Here is a 20,658-nt window from a genome sequence, read left to right as displayed (position 1 = left end):
TCAACCTTGCTAGCTTACTACTAGTGGAATAATCTATCTATGACATATGGGTCCCACTTGTCAGCGGTGGGTTATAAAATACTAGTAGGAAAGAAAAATGGCGTTCGGTGCCGTGCAAGTGCAAGCTAACCAGTACAGCAGGGTCACTTCATGCCTGCCGTGGAGATGCATGATCTTTTCGACCCAAACGTCATCTATGCAAACGACCTGGTCACTGACCGGGCACAGACACGTCCTTATGTCAAGTCCATATCTAGAGCGGATATGGGAGGCCCGGACGCCCCCGAGCACGTCCGTCACATCGTATTTGTCAGACAGGACTTATCACAAATTTTACAAATCATCCGTCGCCGTCCTGACCCTCAGCGGGCCAGCACGGCCACAAAAACTTCACCCCGTAAGCCTCACCGCTATGGACACAGTGGTCGCTCTGGCAGCAGCCGTGGTCTATCCGACTATTCTCGGACTGCACCTTTCCCTCTATGTGTTCGACACATTGCCCGATCAGTTTTTGTGATTCTTTATAGGCCAACCGATGGATTCGGATGGTTCGTCAGATGAGGATTATGAAAACATAGAGCTCCACGAATTGATTGAAAAGGAGTTCTTCGATTCGTCGGATTACGACAAAGAAGCCAAGATGATGATGATCAAGAGCATCCAAAAGGAAATGGAAAGGGATGTGGAGCGCATTCTAAACTTCAGGGGTTCGATCAATAGAAAAAGAGTTTTGAACCGGGATTGGGTGCCGGAGCATGGCTACTCTAGAAAGACTACTTTATGCCCGAACCAACCTTCCCCGATGAATGGTTTCTTCGACGCTTCCACATGAGCAAACGCTTGTTCTTCCGCGTGGTGGAGGGAGTAGAGGCAAATGATCTGTACTTCAAGCTTACGAAGGGTTGTTGCGGACAACTCGCATTCTGTACTAAGTAGAAATGCATGACTGCAATGAGGATGCTTGCACTAGGTACCGCCGTTGATGGCGCTGTTGAGATGGTCCCGATGGGGGGGGGGGGGGGGGGGGGGAGCACATGCCTAAAGACCACTATGCGATTTGACCATGCCGTGGTGTAGGTGCTTGGAGCAGAGTATCTAAGAGAACAAAATGTGCAGATACAGAAAGGTAAGTGGCTTCCCAGGCTATGCTCGGTTCAATTGATTGCATGCTCAGGGTGTCTCAACTAGGGGATCTCTCACCAAGTCGTCTTCCGGCCTGGTGGGCCAAGCTGAGGACCCCCATATCTGTTAAGGAAGCAGGCCACGGCAGGCGGTCCATCAATTATAAACGGAAGGCTTCCGAAGACTTCTCGTGTACTCTAAGGTTCTGGAATAGTCAAGGACTCAGTCTACACATAGGTAGCCAATTAGGATGTTGTAACCCTATACTCGCCGGTATGTCCATATACTCTGATGTTCATAAAGGCCTCTTGAGAGTTTGAAGCAAGGCATCGAGTATACTGGTTAAGCTTGTGCATCAGACTTAATTAAAATTTCCTTCCCCGTTGAAGATATTGTTTTCTCAATCCACCCCTTCACCTTGGCTCAAGGTCTGTGCTTGAGCTATTTGAATGATCCATTTTTTGCAGTACCAACGTCAGAAGGCATGCCTATGTACCTTTCATTAGAAGTTGCATTAGGGACGTTCAAAATACCGTTTACCGCTTCTCTTATATTATCACGACAACCCTTAATAAAGAAGATAGAATATTTACTTGTATTAATTATTTGCCCCGACGCTTGACAATATGAATGTAACCGGTTAGACACCTCAGTCGAACCTAAACCTGTTGAATTCCATCAATCTTGGATGACTGGTTTCTGGATTTGGGGAGGCCTAAAAGACGCTCTATTGCCGATAAGAACAAGTAAGGTCATATGGGGTCTCCCTGTCGAATAACTCTCGACGATTTAAATTCCTCAATTCCTGTTGAATAGGCATCAACCAATAATTGATTTACGCTATTGCTTTGGTCTTTAACCGTTTAAATGAAAAACGAGTGCTTCCTTCGAAAGCTATTGTTTGAAGTTGAAGGTTCTGTTAATTGGAGCATCATGGGATCAACCAATAATCTCAAGGAAAGCACACTGCAGTTGGCACTAACTAGCTGCCTTACCTAATCATTATATACAAATTATGATGTTTACTGTTATGTATTCAAACAAGACTTGCAAGCTAGAGTAAGTCGTTCTTGTTAACAAGGCTGTAGTTGCATCAACTACTAACTAATTTGTCCTGTACGTAGTTAGCTAGCTACTCCCTCCATTCCAAAATAGATGACTCAACTTTTTAATACTAAAGTTAGTACAAAGTTGAGTCATCTATTTTGGAACAGAGGGAGTAGAAAACACATCACAGATCGACGGACTTAACTAATCCTTGACAGTTCATTGAATCTGATGTGCATGTGATTAGAGTTAGATGGATAAGAACGAGGCTAGCTTAAACAACTCATATCAGTTGTTTTCGGTTGAGTTGCCATCTCGGTTAGAGTGTGATGGTGAATTCTGAAATTAAGCTAGCATGCATCATCAAAGTAGACTTTGTTGAGTTAAGACACTTCAGAGTTGAGTTGCTAGCTATCATCCAGCTCGATATGATTGATGGCGAATACTGGAATTAAGCAATCCTGCATCATCAAAGTAGACTTTGTTTTGCGTGTGTACCTCTCCACACCGTCTTGATCTGTATATCAGAAGTAGCCATAAGAAGTATTGAGATCAATCGGCGTCCTACTTACGAAAGCTCATTGATTTTATTAGCCAATTGATGGATCTCTGTTCACGCTAACCAAATGTGGACCAATTCTGGAATTATCTAAATCATAGATTTACAGATGAAAGTTAGGTGAGTAGCTTAACGGATGAAACATCTGAGCACCCGTACCCGCAGCTCATACTACTCTACTTTGAATGATCGAGACCATGTGTATGAATGTGGTGGGCAATGCCCAAAACTATCATCACCAAATTAAACGCACTATTGTGTATAGATTGTTAGAGTTATATTGATGATGGCCTTTGACCTTTTGCATTTTATGTCTTTTGGCATCCTCTTGTACATGTTTATATGCTGGCTTTGGCCTCCTAGTAATACAAGTTACTGTTTCAACATGTTATCAAAGCCTAAGGTCTTGTGTTCAAGTACCGTTTTTCGCAATTATTTATCAAAAACTTGTTGTTCCCCCTTTATGTCAATGTATAGACCTCTTGAGCCATACCTCTTGTTAGGCGACAGGCTGGTCACGCTCATGACCAGGTCAGCGTGGGCGTTGCCCCACGATCATTCCCACGATCGCCACTACTCCCATGTATGAGTCCGGGCTACCGGGGGCACCAGGAGAAGGCCGCAGACCGGGTGCCCAGGTGCCGGTGTAGGCCGGAGGCGTGGCGTAGGGCGAGGGGGCAGACCAAGGCATGGGCCAGGCCTGGACCAGCCCCGTCCAGGGATCGTGAGACGGGCGCCAAGATGGTGCAGGAAAAGGCGACGGGGCCGTTGGTGTCGGAAGCGCCAGAGCTGCTGGTGGCGGAACGGCGGGGACCCCCCTTCCTGATGCGCGGTGTTGAGGAGGCCGATACACTGGGTTCTTGCCCTTGTAGTTAGGACTTGGGCGCCAGCCGGGCGGCGGTTGTGGCGAGGACGCTGGCGGGAGCGACGCCGGCGTGGGTGCGGCGGGGCGGGCAGATGCATGAAAGAGGCGAGGGGTGCCCGCCTTACGCGCCTGATTCTGCTCTTCCATTGCAGCATCGAGCGGGCTTCAGCGAGCGTCGGCAGAGGGCGAAGGAGAGGAATCAGGGTCGCCTGCTGGGAGAAGCGCTCGTCGAGCCCCCCCATGAGGGCATGGAGAAGTGCCCGATCAGCAACCACCTCCCCAAGCTCGCGAAGCTCGTCGCCGATGGCTTTGATGCGCTGGCAGAAGACACCAACGGGGCGATCGCCCTGCGTGATAGTGCGAAGCTCGGTGTTGAGAGTAGAAATGCGGGCGTCGCGATTGTCTTGGAAGAGGCGGCGGAGCTCGGCCCAAATGTCGCGGGCGGAGGCGCCGTCGGTGACCACAAGGTTGAACAGCTCGGTGGAGATGCGTGTGTAGAGCCACTGAATGATGGCGAGGTCGTCCTTGAGCCAGCGTGGATCGTGCGGAGCAGGTGGAGCAGTACCGGAGATATGGTGGAGGAGAGAACATCGCCCGAGATGAATTTCAAAAAGATGACGCCAGTGATAGTAGTTGTGGCTATTGAGATCGAGGACGATGGGGATGAACGGAGTAATGTCGGTGATGGTGTCGCTGAGGGAGAGGGCGGTGGGGATGGAGAGAGCAGTGGAGGTGGAGAGAGCAGGTAAGGTTTGGGTGCCGGTGGCCGGAGAGGTGTGGCTGTCGGAGGCGGGCTGAGAAGAAGTTCCGCCTGGGTTCGTCATGGAGAGAAGAGAGAGGATCTAAACCGTATCTGATACCATGTTAACTTTGAGAGTGCTTTCATTGCTTCATACAAGAGGATACTGATGAGGACATCTCTTCTATTGTTACACCCGCCGCGACTCCTACATCAGTTATTCCACCTGGTCCTATTACTAGAGCGCGAGCGAGACAAATAAATGGCCAGGTACTATCGCTCCTTTGTACATATGATTTAGCTAACGAGAATATGATATTACACTCATGTTCTGATTTAATTGTACTCAGGAACCAAGGGATCAAACAATCAATTGAAGAGGAGCCTTTAAACCAAATGGAACAACACTCTTTGCGTGCATGCTCTCAACCGTCCTTGCATGCATGCACACACCGCACCATCCATCCCATCCGCATGCCATGGTACAGGAAGCAGACGCCACAAGACCCAAGCCAATTGATTTTTGTTGCATGGACCAAGAGACACCACGTTTTGGGCCATGGTGGGCCAACACGATTTGACTACTTCCTACGTGCAGCACTCGGTCGCCGTACGGACCGGTGTCCGATCAGCCCCAGGCGGCATCTTCTTTAATAAATAGCTAGGTTAAGTTAGGGTTTAGACTCGGGTTTTATTGTATTGTCTAGCCATCGCTACAATTCGCATCTACGAGACGTGTAGGACTACCGCCTTGTCAGATCCACAGTGGAACCCCAACTTTTCATCTAGTTCGTGTGCTCAGTTTATTATCCGCAATTTCAGTTGCAATTCACCTTTGTTCTTGCCGGTTCTTCGGTTGCTTGCAGGAATTTGAACCTCGTTGTTCAGGTTGATCGTGCCTACGACAAGGTCAATAACCATCGGAGATTGGTTTAGCGATTGTCGAGGCGTATCGTCGGGTACGGTATAGCCGGATCATCAAGGTCAAAATCCACCAAATCGATAATTATTCCCACTCTCATCGAAAGATCGGGCCGCCGTCACATCAAGTGGTATCAGTTTTCAGGTTGATCGGTGAGAGATTTACAGCTTTATTAGATTAGTTATTTTCTGTCCTATAAACCCACAAAAAAAAGCCAAAAAAAATAGATTAGTTCATCCTTTACACCTACCTTTTTCGCCTTTAGCAATTTTTGTATCTAGTATTTGTGTAGTTGAATTGTTGGTTGCATTCATCTTAAAATTAGTGCTGGTTTAGATTAGTCGGAGAGCAAATCATCTACTAGATCAATCTGTTTTTGTCCACCCACATAATCCTTGCCGCAACGCTACTTTCCAATCTGAAGAAAATTCCAAAAAAAAATAGGCAGGTGTTGATTACGATCGCTCTCCACATTACCGCATTCAGCGTTACGCGAACGACCAGACGCACAGTTATCTCTGTCTGACGTTGTGCGTGCTTGCCATCTACCAGGTTTTGCGTTACGCGAGGCACCAGACATCTCACATGTTTTGTCTGCCACCACGCGCCACCCCAAAAATCTCCGCCGGCTGACTAGTACTGGCTAATCTCAACTCCAAATCACATCTAGCTAGCTTTTATAGTCTTCTTTCCTTGCTGTAACACTCGGTCAAGGCACTTTTGTTTCTTCTTTTGGCCAATTTGTGTACGTGCCATCTTGGGTATACTCGCTAGTAACTGGCTTGAAAAAAAAAGAAAAAAAGTGGGAAAAAAAAGAGAAAAATAAGAAAAAGAAAAAAAAAGTTAAAAGAAAAAGTTGCAAAACATCAGGCCGGCTAGCATCTTTTGGGCATTATTTTCCTTCTGTCCAGGACTTATTCTTTATCATCCCAGTGACACTGTCTGGACATTTGTCTTTTCTCCGTTGCTGTACACTTACTTGTACTTCACTTATATCTAGCTAATTAGAGTTGTCTCAAATTTTTCATCGGTTCCCACTCACGTGACTCAGTATCTAGGCTTAGATTGTTTTCTCTCTTACTAGTCGACCGCCAGCACTAGTTAGGAGTTTGAGCAATTATTCAGCTTGCATTACTTTTTGCTTAATTGTGCCACATATTGTGAGTTGAGAAAACCTTCACCAAGCTCCACTTCCTATATCGTATCTTGTTCGGTCCCTTGGTAATCGCTATATCAATCTTTTGATCACTTTTGACATCGCCAACGGCCGACAACCACTGCAGCACGGTAAGAACTGGTAAGAGCTTGGTAATTGCTCGAGAGTTGAGAGACATTTTCCACCGCCTCACTATAGTTACTGTAGGAGCAATATACTTGTGATTTTGTTCTTGTTCCGTCCTAACCATGGCAGGTGACGAAGACAACATGAAAGCCACGGTGGCACGCCTTGAGGAGGATGTGCATGCATACACCGAGCGGTTCACATCGTTCGAGGGCGCACTTGATAAGCGTCTCAAGTCGATCGAGGATAGCAATGAGACGTTCACCCAAACACTTGCATCTATTATGAAACGTCTTGATGCCCAGGATGCCCGTCTAGGTGCCGCCTCCACTTCCGCTCCGCATCTTCCAGCCACCAACACAGGTCTGCAACGAGCTCGTCGGGTACTCCCAGGAGACCCGGGGCACCCTCTTTCATACACCGATGCCGTCGACCAGCCCCGTCCTCGCAACGCCAACTCGATAGCCGACGACATCCAAGATGACAACTATGATGGTGATTCTGAGGATCCTGATGCAGTTAATGATAACAATGATCGTGATCATCGTCGACTACGCAATAATCAACAAGGTATGGGACGACACCAGCGTCCTCAGGTACGTGGCCATGACGATTCTTTGGGTAGAATTAAATTTGTCATGCCTCCTTTTGATGGGAAATATGATCCAGATGTTTATCTTGACTGGGAATTACTAGTTGATCAAAAATTTGCTTGCCATGATTTTCCTGATGATAAAAGAGTTAGGGCTGCAACTAGTGAGTTTAGTGATTTTGCTTCTGTTTTGTGGAGAGCACATTGTCGTAAACATCCTAATAATATTCCTGCCACTTGGGAAGCTTTGAAATTAGTAATGCGTCACCATTTTGTTCCTGGATATTATGAACGTGACTTGCTAAATAAACTACAACGCTTGAACCAAGGATCTAAATCTGTGGAAGACTATTATCAAGAATTGCAAATGGGCATGTTACGTTGTGGTTTAGTTGAGACTGAGGAAGCCTCTATGGCTAGGTTCTTGGGTGGATTGAATAGAGAAATTTATGACATACTTGCTTATAAAGATTATCATTTAATGACCCGTTTATTCCATCTTGCTATACATGCTGAACATGAAGTGCAGGGTCGTTCCAGACTGCGTCCTAATTTTTCTGCAGGTCGTACTTCCACATGGGCGTCGCGCATTCCTGCTGCCCCGTCCACTCGCACCTCTACAACAGCACCTGTAGCCTCTCGACTGGGGCCTTCTTCATCAACTTCAGCATCACACACTTCGGCACCACTGAAAAGTACTACACAAATTCCAACAAAAAGTTCATCGTCATCGTCCGCTTCCTCCAAAAGAACAAAGGATATCCAATGCCACACCTGCAAGGGATTTGGCCATGTCATGAAGGAGTGTCCTAATAAGCGTGTATTGATCATTCGTGAAGACGGCGAGTACGACTCTGCTAGTGATTTTGATGAAGACACATATGCCTTGCTTGCTACACATGAAGAGGATGACACAAGACCGGAGCAAGAGGAAGAACATGTGACCGCTGACGACGCCGATAAGTACATGAGTCTTATATCACATCGTGTACTTAGTGCTCAGATTGTCAAAGCAAAGAAGGATCAACGTCACAACCTCTTCCACATCAAAGGAGTCGTCAAGGAGCGTTCCGTTCGCATAATCATTGATGGAGGGAGTTGTAACAATTTAGCAAGCATTGACATGGTGGAGAAGCTCTCCCTACCTTCGCGACAACATCCACAAACATACTATATTCAATGGTTTAATGATGGTGGAAAGGTAAAGGTAACACGCATGGTGAGAGTTCCTTTTTCTTTAGGTTCATACCATGACACTATTGATTGCGATGTTGTGCCTATGCAAGCTTGTTCTATGTTACTAGGAAGGCGATGGCAATATGATAAACAATGTTTACATGATGGTAGAACTAATCAGTACACTCTCACACATAAAGGAAAGAAAATCATTCTACACCCAATGTCTCCTGAGCAAATTTTAAAAGATGATCTTGCTAGGGCTAGTAGAAACACAAATATTGAGCGTACTCAATCTGAAAATCAGAAAGTTGTTGATGAGTTAGAACAATTTAATAAGCTGCACAAATCTGATCCTAGCACATCTAAAGAAATTAAATTGAAAGGTGTATCTTTCTTAGCTACACGTGCTGAAATTTTTGAGTTAGATGCTCATACTGATGAATGTTATGCTCTTATTTGCAAAGAAGTTTTGTTTTCATTTGAGGATATGCCTTCTTCTTTGCCTCCTGTTGTCGCTAACCTTTTGCAGGAGTATCATGATGTTTTTCCAAAGGAAGTACCACCGGGGCTGCCACCTATGAGAGGAATTGAACATCAAATTGACTTGATCCCTGGCGCCTCATTACCCAACCGTGCGCCGTACCGGACTAATCCAGAGGAGACTAAGGAGATTCAGCGACAAGTTCACGAACTACTTGAAAAAGGTTACATTCGTGAATCCCTTAGTCCATGTGCTGTACCAATTTTACTTGTTCCTAAAAAAGACGGTACTTCGCGTATGTGTGTTGATTGTAGAGCCATCAATAATATTACAATTCGATATCGTCATCCTATTCCTAGATTAGATGACATGCTTGATGAACTCAGTGGCTCAGTTGTGTTTTCTAAAGTGGACTTGCGTAGTGGCTACCATCAAATTCGTATGAAACTAGGTGATGAATGGAAAACTGTTTTCAAAACTAAATTTGGTTTATATGAGTGGTTAGTTATGCCTTTTGGATTGACTAATGCACCTAGTACTTTCATGAGACTAATGAATGAAGTTTTGCGAGCTTTTATTGGACGATTTGTGGTAGTATATTTCGATGATATTTTGATTTATAGCAAGTCACTAGAGGAACACTTAGACCATTTGCGTGCTGTTTTTTCTGCTCTGCGTGATGCACGTTTATTTGGTAATATCGAGAAGTGCACTTTTTGCACGGATCGAGTCGCTTTTCTTGGCTATGTTGTGACAGCGCAGGGAATTGAAGTTGATAAAGCCAAGGTTGAAGCGATCCAGAGTTGGCCGACCCCTAACTCGGTCACACAGGTACGAAGTTTTCTCGGACTTGCTGGGTTCTACCGGCGGTTCGTGAAAGATTTTAGTACCATCGCAGCGCCGCTCAACGAGCTCACAAAGAAAAATGTGCCATTTTTTTGGAGCGACGCACAAGAGGAAGCCTTCACTATTCTTAAAGATAAGCTTACACACGCCCCTTTGCTGCAATTACCTGATTTTAATAAGATGTTTGAATTAGAATGTGATGCTAGCGGCATTGGTTTAGGTGGTGTTTTATTGCAAGACGGAAAACCAATAGCATACTTTAGTGAAAAGCTTAGTGGGCCTAGTCTGAATTATTCAACATATGATAAAGAACTTTATGCACTAGTTCGGACTTTGGAGACATGGCAACATTATTTATGGCCTAAGGAGTTTGTCATACATTCTGATCATGAATCCATCAAGCATATTAGAACTCAAAGCAAACTGAATCGTAGACACGCAAAATGGGTTGAATTTATTGAATCCTTTCCTTATGTTATTAAACACAAGAAAGGGAAGGAGAATGTTATTGCCGATGCCTTGTCTAGACGCTATACTATGTTATCACAATTTGACTTCAAAATTTTTGGACTTGAAACTATAAAAGAGCAATACGCTAATGATGTTGACTTTGAAGATATATTGCTCAATTGCAGAGAGGGTAGAACTTGGAACAAGTTCGTCATTAATGACGGATTTGTTTTTCGCGCTAACAAGCTATGCATCCCAGATAGCTCTATTCGTCTCTTGTTGTTACAGGAGTCGCATGGAGGAGGACTTATGGGACATTTTGGCGTCAAGAAGACAGAAGACATCCTTGCTAGTCATTTCTTTTGGCCAAAAATGAGAAGGGATGTGGAGAGATATGTTGCACGCTGCACGACATGCCAAAAAGCTAAGTCACACTTGAACCCACATGGTTTATATATGCCTCTTCCTGTTCCTAGCACTCCTTGGGAAGATATATCTATGGACTTTGTATTAGGACTGCCTAGAACACGACGGGGGAGGGATAATATATTTGTTGTTGTCGATAGATTCTCTAAGATGGCACATTTTATACCTTGTCATAAAAGTGACGATGCTACTTACATTGCTGATTTGTTCTTCAGAGAAGTAGTTCGTTTACATGGTGTGCCAAATACAATTGTTTCTGATCGTGACACAAAATTTCTTAGCCACTTTTGGAGGGTGTTGTGGACAAAATTGGGGACTAAGCTTTTATTTAGTACTACATGTCATCCTCAAACAGATGGTCAAACTGAAGTGGTTAATCGAACATTGTCTACTATGCTTAGGGCTGTTTTGAAAAAGAACTTAAAAATGTGGGAAGATTGCCTGCCTCATGTAGAGTTTGCTTATAATCGTTCCGTTCATTCCACCACAAAATTATGCCCTTTCGAGATTGTTTATGGATTTATACCTCGTGCGCCAATTGATTTATTACCTATTCCATCTTCGGAGAAGGTAAACCTTGATGCTAAAGAACGTGCTGAGTTAGTATTGAAAATGCATGAGATGACTAAGAAAAATATTGAACGCATGAATGCCAAGTATAAACTTGCTGGTAGTCAGGGTAGGAAAAGTATTGTGTTTGAACCAGGTGATTTAGTATGGTTACATTTGCGAAAAGACCGCTTCCCTGATTTACGAAAGTCAAAATTAATGCCTCGTGCGGATGGACCTTTTAAAGTGCTTGAAAAAATTAACGAGAATGCATATAAGCTTGATTTGCCTGCAGAATTTCGGGTTAGTCCCACATTTAACGTTGCAGATTTAAAGCCTTATTTGGGTGATGACGATGAGATGCCGTCGAGGACGACTTCGATTCAAGAAGGGGGGGATGATGAGGACATCTCTTCTATTGTTACACCCGCCGCGACTCCTACATCAGTTATTCCACCTGGTCCTATTACTAGAGCGCGAGCGAGACAAATAAATGGCCAGGTACTATCGCTCCTTTGTACATATGATTTAGCTAACGAGAATATGATATTACACTCATGTTCTGATTTAATTGTACTCAGGAACCAAGGGATCAAACAATCAATTGAAGAGGAGCCTTTAAACCAAATGGAACAACACTCTTTACGTGCATGCTCTCAACCGTCCTTGCATGCATGCACACACCGCACCATCCATCCCATCCATCGTGCATGCCATGGTACAGGAAGCAGACGCCACAAGACCCAAGCCAATTGATTTTTGTTGCATGGACCAAGAGACACCACGTTTTGGGCCATGGTGGGCCAACACGATTTGACTACTTCCTACGTGCAGCACTCGGTCGCCGTACGGACCGGTGTCCGATCAGCCCCAGGCGGCATCTGCTTTAATAAATAGCTAGGTTAAGTTAGGGTTTAGACTCGGGTTTTATTGTATTGTCTAGCCATCGCTACAATTCGCATCTACGAGACGTGTAGGACTACCGCCTTGTCAGATCCACAGTGGAACCCCAACTTTTCATCTAGTTCGTGTGCTCAGTTTATTATCCGCAATTTCAGTTGCAATTCACCTTTGTTCTTGCCGGTTCTTCGGTTGCTTGCAGGAACTTGAACCTCGTTGTTCAGGTTGATCGTGCCTACGGCAAGGTCAATAACCATCGGAGATTGGTTTAGCGATTGTCGAGGCGTATCGTCGGGTACGGTATAGCCGGATCGTCAAGGTCAAAATCCACCAAATCGATAATTATCCCCACTCTCATCGAAAGATCGGGCCGCCGTCACATCAGATACAGAGTACATGTATATGCGGGAGGGAGCCTGGACTCATACATGGGAGTAGTGGCGATCGTGGGAATGATCGTGGGGCAACGCCCACGCTGACCTGGTCATGAGCGTGACCAGCCTGTCGCCTAACACCTCTGAGCCTATTCACACGTTGATTTTCCATGCCACACATCAAAAAGGGTATTGAAGAGTATACGTGGATTACCTAGCCCTTTCCATCAGTTCAGTCTTTTGGTTAACATAGATACCAGCTAGGCAGAGCTATGATTGTGGTGGGCAATGCCCTAGGCTATCATTGCCAAATTAAACTGATATATTGTGTATAGATATCAACAACAGAGCTTGGAATTAGTAATTCTTACCATCCCGGTCTCGATGGCATGGAAAGCAATTAAATTCTCCAGACACTGGCCTAATCTAGCACACTCCTCTCAACTGGTGGTTTTTCCTGGACCATGGATAAACGACCCCAATTTTTTGTAGTAGCCTAGCACAGATATACAAGGCATCCATGCCAGGTTTGAATGACTTCTGACAAAGTTTGCATGTTGCGACCCGTCCGACCATTTCTCGACCCTTTTTACTGAGAAAACAACAGAAAATGCACAGCTTGTCAAAAATTCAAAAGAAAAGTTGGTATAATGCCTAGAATTGGTCATAGAAGTTGGTGGACAAAATTTGGGGCCATTTGATAGACGTGGAAAAACAACATACTTTCAAATGGCCCCGAACACCCTCCGTTGAACATGGTCTATTTTCGGACAGCCTTTAACAACTTTTGCAAGATGGTGGCATGCCCATGGTAGGCATCCATGCCTGGTTTTAACATTTAACAAATTTCGAAACTGTACGCAAGTTGCGACATGTTCGGCTATTTATCAAACTTTCTTTTAACCGAGAAACTCTAGAAAATGCAAAATTTGTCAAAAATCAAAACAATTTGCCATGATGCCTTGAATTGGTTATACCAGACCATGAAAAACAATTGGAGCCATTTCAAGGATTTTGAGAAACAACGTGATTTTAAGCAACCATGCGAGGTTTGAAGGGAAAAAGTATTTAAAACACAATTTACACAGGTACTTAAAATGTTATTTTAAAATTTGAACTTAAATAATAAATAAGAAGGGATAAAATCATAATTAAATTCTTTAAAGCACTCAATAAATATTAAAAAGGAAAAGAATTTATATAATCAATTAAAACAAATACTTAAAACTGTTATTTTGGTATTCCAAACAATATGTCAAATTTTGGAACAAGTTTCAAAAAGAAAAATAATGTTTAAAAAGAATAAAAATGAAGTAAAAATCGAAAAGGAAAAATGACTTGGGCCTTGGACAGGCCTTGACACTCGCAGATTTGAAAAAAGTTCATCCATTTTGAAAAATAAATTCACAGATTTAAAAAGTTTCAAAGATTTTCAAAACAGGTCACTAAAAAGAGTTGAAAGAAAAACCGTTCCCAGTTTTGGGAACCTTAGCTACATGACCGGGTTTTTTTGGGTTTGGTGCAGCAACCGAACTGGCCATGTAATCAAGCTCAAGCTCGGCAACATCGACGTGGATATCTACGGCTATCCGAACACGAAAAGATCACTGACCTTGTCGGCAAGAGAGATGAGATCCTCTTTGGCTGCTTTGCAACACCTAAGGTATCTTGATCTGAGCGGTAATGACTTCACCGACACAAGCATACCTGTTTTCACGGGTTCCCTCGGCAACTTAAGGTATCTCAACCTCTCGTGGGCACTTTTCAGTGGGACAATACCTTCCCAACTTGGCAATCTCTCCAAGTTGCAATATCTTGATGTCAGTGGTAATTATGACGGTCTTCAAGCAGTGGATCTTGCATGGTTGACACACCTCTCTTTGTTGAGTCATCTGGACATGACCACCGTGAATCCTAGTTTTGTGAGGAATTGGGTTCACACGGTTAACATGCTCCCTTCTCTTAAAGTGCTTCGCTTGAAAAATTGTGGCCTTAATAGTACTGTGGCTGCTAGTAATTTACACTCCAAGTCCAACCTCACACATCTCGAGGTCCTTGATATGTCTGATAACTACTTCTTTGGCACTTCATTCAAGCACAACTGGTTTTGGAACCTTAATTACAAGCCTCAAGGAGCTTTACCTCTCCTATTGTGGCTGGGACGGACCCATTCCCAGTGGACTAAGAAACATGAAGTCCCTTCAGGTCTTAAACTTGGGTTGGAACAATCTTGAGGGTTTGCTACCAAACAATTTAGAAGATCTGTGTGATCTGAAAGTACTGATATTGGATGGTAATAACATTAATGCAAAAATCGATGAGTTCATGCATCGATTGCCATGGTGTTCATGGAATACATTGCAACAGTTGTCAGTACTCGAAACAAATATGACTGGCAATCTTCCCATTTGGATTGGGAACATGGCCAATCTCAGTGTTCTTCAAGCATCTTACAACATGTTGACTGACCCTCTACTCATAGGAGTTCGAGCACTTGTTAATTTGGAGTTTGTGGACCTCAACTACAATAACTTCAGTGGTGTGCTCTTGAAAAAACATTTCGCAAGTTTGGGTAATTTAAAGCATTTAGACCTCAGCTATAATAAATTAAATAGTGTGCTCACAGAGGAGGATTTTGTAGGCCTATTGAATTTAGAGTACCTGGACTTATCGTACAACTCTTTGAAATTAGCTATCAACCAAAAATGGATTCCTCCATTTAGATTGAAGGTCGCAGGTTTCCGGTCATGCCATCTTGGACCTCATCTTCCAGAGTGGCTCAAATGGCAGTCTGACATTGATGTTCTGGTTCTTGCAAATGCAAATATTGATGATGTTATTCCCAATTAGTTTTGGGTGACATTTTCCCGAGCTTCATTCTTGCAGGCATCAGGAAACAAATTGCATGGCTCGTTACCAAAAAAATTGCAACACATGGCAGCTGACCATATATATGTCGGGTCCAACAAGCTTACGGGTCAAGTCCCGTTGCTCCCAATAAACATATCTCGTTTGAACATGTCTTCAAACTCTTTCTCAGGGGCATTGCCATCAGACCTGAAAGCTCCACTTTTGGAAGAGTTGTTGCTTGCAAATAATCAAATTAGAGGCATGGTCCCATTATCTATATGACAATTGACTAGTTTGAAACGGTTCGACCTATCAGGAAACAAGTTAACAGGAGATGTTATGACATGCTTCAAGGACTCAGGTGCAGACTCTGCAAATCAGTTTGGCTCCCAAATGTTCAGTCTAGCCTTGAACAACAATAGGTTTAGGGCATCTCCAGCCGTGGGCCTCCCCAGGAGGCATTTTTCTCGCCTCCTGGGGGGCTGCCGGCGAGAATTTTACTCTGGGGCTCCAATCTCTTCCAGTCGTTGCCCCCCCCCCCCCCACCCCCACCCGCTCCTTCCCGACGTCGCCGAGGCACCGCGCGAGGACGGCTCCAGCGCGACGCATGAGCCCGGCGAGGACGCGCAGACCTCCGCGGCGTCCACGGGGCCCTCGAAGCCGTTGCCAGACGCGTCGTACGGCATGAGGTTCACGGCGCCGGGGAGCACCGGGTGGCTGCCGTTGAACGCCTCGAGGCGGCGCAGCCGGAGGAGGCCGGGCGGGAGCGCGCCCCGCAGCGCGTTGCCGGAGGGGCGGGCCGGGGAGCCGACCACGAAGCCGCCGCCGTGGAAGTAGACGACGACGGGGAGCTTGCCGGGGGCCGCGGCGGTGGCAGCGGAGGCGTCAGGCGGGAGGTAGACGCGCGCGCGGGAGGGGCCGGAGTGGATGTCCTTGGAGACGACGCCGGTGAGCGGGTCAGTGCCGGCGGGGGCGAAGGCGTCGCCGCCCGGGCGGTGCATGCAGCCGCTCTTGTACTGGCAGAGGTAGGGCGGGAAGTCGAAGGCGATCTTGGCGTTGGGATCCATGGCGCAGCGGTTGGTGGCGGCGTCGGCTGCGCCGTCCCACGTAGCTCCAGAGGGCCTCGCAGAAGTGGCTGGCGGGGCGCGCGGGCGGCCGGGCGCGGAGGCGACGCTGCGGGCGGGAGCTGCGGCCGGGAGCGGAGGCGAAGCTGCGGGCGGGAGCTGCGGCCGGGCGCGGAGGCGACGCTGCGGGCGGGAGCGCAGCAAGGAGTGCTTGGCCGGGGAGAGAGAGAAGAGTGGACGGGGAGAGGGGAGGCAGGGGCGGAGAAAGCGACGGGGGAGAGAGAGATGTGGAGATAGAGGCCGACGTGTGGGGTTTCGCATGCAAAAAAGTAGTGCCGGCGCCCCCGGCCGACCCCCAGGTTGTTGGGTTTCTCTCGCGAGCGCCGGCCGTGTTTTTCGCTAATACCGGCGCAAAACGAGCCCCGGGGGGTGTGGCTGGGAGCGTTTTTGACCGCCAGCGCTGAAAAAAAGCTCCTGGGGGGCTTCCTGGGGGGCCGGCTGGAGATGCCCTTACACCCATGTTGCGTCACAATTCCCAACATTTCTTCAAAGTGCGTCACAATTAAAGTTCCTCGATCTTTCATACAAGAGAGAAGTGCATATTTCAACCCTCAACTTTTGTCCTAGTCTAATTTACAACCCCGAACTCCAATACCATCTAAATTACAACCCCCAACTCTCAAAACTGGCCAGGATTCAACCCTCCCCTCTCTGTTGACCAGTTTTGACCAGTCAATAGGTCCAGTCAGCATGCCACATCAGCAAAAAATGCAAAATTTCCAAGGAAACAACCTGTAAAATCGAAGAAAATCCAGGAAAAGAAATAAGAAATCCAATTTCCGAAAAACACGGAAAAAATGAATTTCCAAAAAAAAATCCAGGAAAAACCCAAAAACTCAAATTCCAGAAAAAAAATCACTTTTATTTTCCCTAGCTTTTTTCGCGAACAATTTTTTTCGGATTTTGCCTTTTTATATTTTCCCCTGATCTTATAGATTTTTATTTACTTTTTCTTGAAATTTTAAAAAAAAAATCTGACGTGGCATGCTGATTGGACCCGTTGACTAGTCAAAACTGGTCACCCCAGGTCAAAACCGGTCATCAGGGAGGGGAGGGTTGAATCCTGACCGGTTTTGAGACTTAGGGGTTGTAATTTAGACGGTATTAAAGTTCTGGGTTGTAAAATAGACTAGAGCAAGAGTTCAGGGTTGAAATATGCACTTCTCTCTTCATACAATAGGTTTTCTGGAGGATTACCAAAGTGGTTACCCGAGAAAATGCCACAGCTGCAGATCTTGAGGTTGGGGTCCAATATGTTCAATGGCCATATTCCGGACAATCTCACTTGCATCGTTAGCCTTCATAATTTGGACATATCAGGCAACAATATATCAGGAAACATACCATGGTCACTATCAGACTTGAAAGCAATGACGACAGTAATATCTGAGAGCACTGCCGAGGATTACAACTTCGAAGAGAGCATACCAGTAATCACGAAAGACCAAAAGCGGGACTATAACTTCCAAATCTACAAGCTATTAGTGAACCTTGATTTGTCAAGCAATAGTTTAATAGGACATGTTCCAGAGGGGATAAGTTTACTAATTGGGCTCACCAATTTGAATTTATCAAGTAACCAGTTGATGGGAGAAATCCCAAATCAGATCGGTGATTTAAAGTATTTGGAGTCCGTGGACCTGTCCTACAATGAGTTCTCAGGTGCAATCCCATCAAGTTTGTCAACTATGTAATGGTCACACAGACGACGCCGTCGACCTTGGCCTCGTCGATCTGACTCTGCAGCAAACTCGCTGGCATGAGCTGTCCGCCTTCTTTTGCCGACGGTCTTCCATCCAATTCACATCGAAACACTTCATTCATTCATTCATTCATACATTCAGAAGAAGAACTGAGATTGCCATGATCTCACGAGAAAGAAGAGAGCAGACCTGAGGTCGCCTTTTTACATGTTCAGTTTACGCCCATGTTGTTGTTGTTGTTCGCAGAAACAAAATCAAGGATTCAGTTGAGAGGAGAGAAAAGTGTTGATTAATCTAAGCATTCACCAATCCTGCAACCTCAAAAATTAATTAACTGAGCGAGGTGAGATTAGCAAGCTCATGGCTAAGTCGCCTCTGCTCTGTAGTCTGTACAACACTAAATATTCAGAAATTTCAGTTTCTTTAGCTTGACACAGTTCTGGACCCCTTTTAGTAAAAAGAATTTGGTTGGTGTCACCAACTGAAAACATCTGCAAACCCAGCCACATCAGCTGAGAATTTGATATGTGCAGGTGGAAGGGAGAATAGCTAGCCGGCCCTGTGCGTCATTCAGAGTGTTTATTGCATGACAGATTCAGTTGTAGTAGCTGTTCGCGTCAAGCCTGCCTGTGCATAGTATGTTATCCTCGATAATGTGTTTTTTTTTTTTAAACGAAGGCTCGCGAAGAGCCCGGCTTTGAATTAACAAAGCCATCAACCGGCCAGGCATTACAAACATACACCAAACCACATCGGCCCAACGATACAAGGGAGCACTCTAGGAAGCTTACAACTCAACGCAGCGCACAAGCACGAAAGGAAAATACAACCGAGCCCATAGCTTGTACTAGCCGAAGACAGCAGCAAAACTGATAACAAAGGTAGCGACTGGCAGAGCAGGATGAAGACCTGCTAGAACAGAGTGTGGGCATGAACTAGGCTGACTCGCAGGATGAAGAAAACCAGGCGTCTTCCTCCTCTCGCGCCGCAGAGGGACCCTTCCCTCTCTCCTTGGATCGAAAGGCATCGAACCAGCAAACCTGAGAAGCGCTCACCCTAGAGCAGAAGCGATGGCAACCTCGGAGCCAGGAGCAACCGCAGAGCACACCACCATGGACAATGAGCACACAACATCCACTATACCGCCGCAACCAAGGACACCAGTAGACTGCCGGAAAGCCACCGGGAGCAGCTGCTGAAGAAGGGCGGCAAGGACATCAAGGAAGACCGCAGAACGTCGAGGAGCAAGACCCGTCGGCCGTTGAAGAAGAACACCGGGAGCCCACCGCCGTGGCCGTGTTGCTAATGCTGGGAAGGGGAACCCCATCCCCTACCGCCGGATCGAAGGCGCCGTACCGCCAGCCTTGAGCCAAACACGCCACACCCAGTGGGCACCACCCTTGAGGGGAACGGGGACAATGTCGGCCAAGCAAATCCCGACGAAACCGCCGCCGCCAGACAACCAGAGCCGCCCAAAGCTCGGACCTTTGACACACCTCACCCGAACACGAGCCCTCCCCAGGCGGCACCTCCAAGGAGGAGCACGACACGAAACGCGCCGTTGCCGCCCAATCCTAGCCAGATTTTGGGCTTTCACCCGGGAGGGGAACGAGGGTGGAGAGGGGAGGACCTCGGCCGCACCTCCAGGGAGGAAGAACGGCGCCAAAGGCGTCGCTGCCGCCGGGCCGGACAAGCCAACCAAACGGTTTCCCGTAGTCCCAAGCCTCACCACCGAGCACACATCATCTCCAGATCCGGCGCACGAGACGCAAGCAGCAGGGGACGGCCAGAGGGAGTCAAGGAGGAGGGAGCCAAACCTCAGATCCGGCGAGAAGGGGAAAACTCCGCGCCGCAGCCAGCCCCCGCCGGCGGCTCACCACCCGCATGGTCGAGCAATCCGGCCAGAATCACCCGCAGCCGGCGCCAGCCGAGAGGACGCCGCTGCCTCGCCAAACAGGGCCGCCGCCCCAGATCCGAAGACCTCCGCCATGGACGAAGCGTCAGAGGCCTCGCCGCCACCTTCCCCGGCGTCCGCGGCAATATCCGGGCGAGACCCTCAGGTGGCGGCGGGGGAGAACGGGGAAAAGGGGGTGGCGGCGCGGGGGGAACCCTAGCCGCCACCCGAGTCACCTAGGAGGACGACGTGGGGGCAGGTGGGGGGGGGAATCTCCTTCCTCGATAATGTGTTTGATGTCAGCTATTTAGAGAAGAGCACTCCAGAGAGATGACAGTTCAATCTGGGTGTTTGTGACGGTTCAAATTGCCAAGGTGTGCTGCAACAGTGTCTGACAGGGATGGTGTTAGGGTTGTCCGAAGCCGGACTGAAATTGGAGCTAAGTGCTCCTACATTGTAATATATACTCTAGATGCAGAGGAGTAACTGGTTTTGAGTTGATTATGAACACTGCAACGCTTTTTGGGCCAGCCCACGAATGCGAGTTGGTCGCTCACTCGGGTCGCTCCAGCCATCGGTTCATTTTTTAGGGGACATGGTTTGGTCTGTTGACTTGACCCTACTGACCACTGACTGGCTCGTTGACCGTTGACTTGACCCTTGACCGTTTAAATAATTCATGAATTTGAAAAGTTCACATATTTCTAAAAAAGTTCATGGACATGAAAAAAAGTTTGTGAATTTAAAATTCAAT

General features: G+C 46.6%; 1 protein-coding gene and 1 pseudogene across 1 annotated transcript; both read left to right on the top strand.

Moving 5' to 3' along the window:
- Positions 1–6,658: 6,658 nt before the first annotated feature.
- Positions 6,659–8,488, top strand: LOC147962853 (uncharacterized; the record flags this gene model as incomplete). The annotated part of the gene is made up of 2 exons (XM_087534328.1): positions 6,659–7,106; positions 7,692–8,488. Coding segments are annotated over exons 1-2 (1,245 nt in total), but the record flags the coding sequence as incomplete, so codon positions are not given.
- Positions 8,489–13,829: 5,341 nt separating this feature from the next.
- Positions 13,830–18,001, top strand: LOC147962852 (receptor-like protein EIX1; annotated as a pseudogene).
- The last annotated feature ends 2,657 nt before the right edge of the window (positions 18,002–20,658 follow it).

This window comes from Triticum urartu, chromosome 7A, assembly GCF_056163025.1.
Source record: "Triticum urartu cultivar PI428250 chromosome 7A, HENAU_Tu73, whole genome shotgun sequence".
Taxonomy (NCBI): domain Eukaryota; kingdom Viridiplantae; phylum Streptophyta; class Magnoliopsida; order Poales; family Poaceae; genus Triticum; species Triticum urartu.
This window is presented reverse-complemented; position numbering and strand designations above follow the sequence as displayed.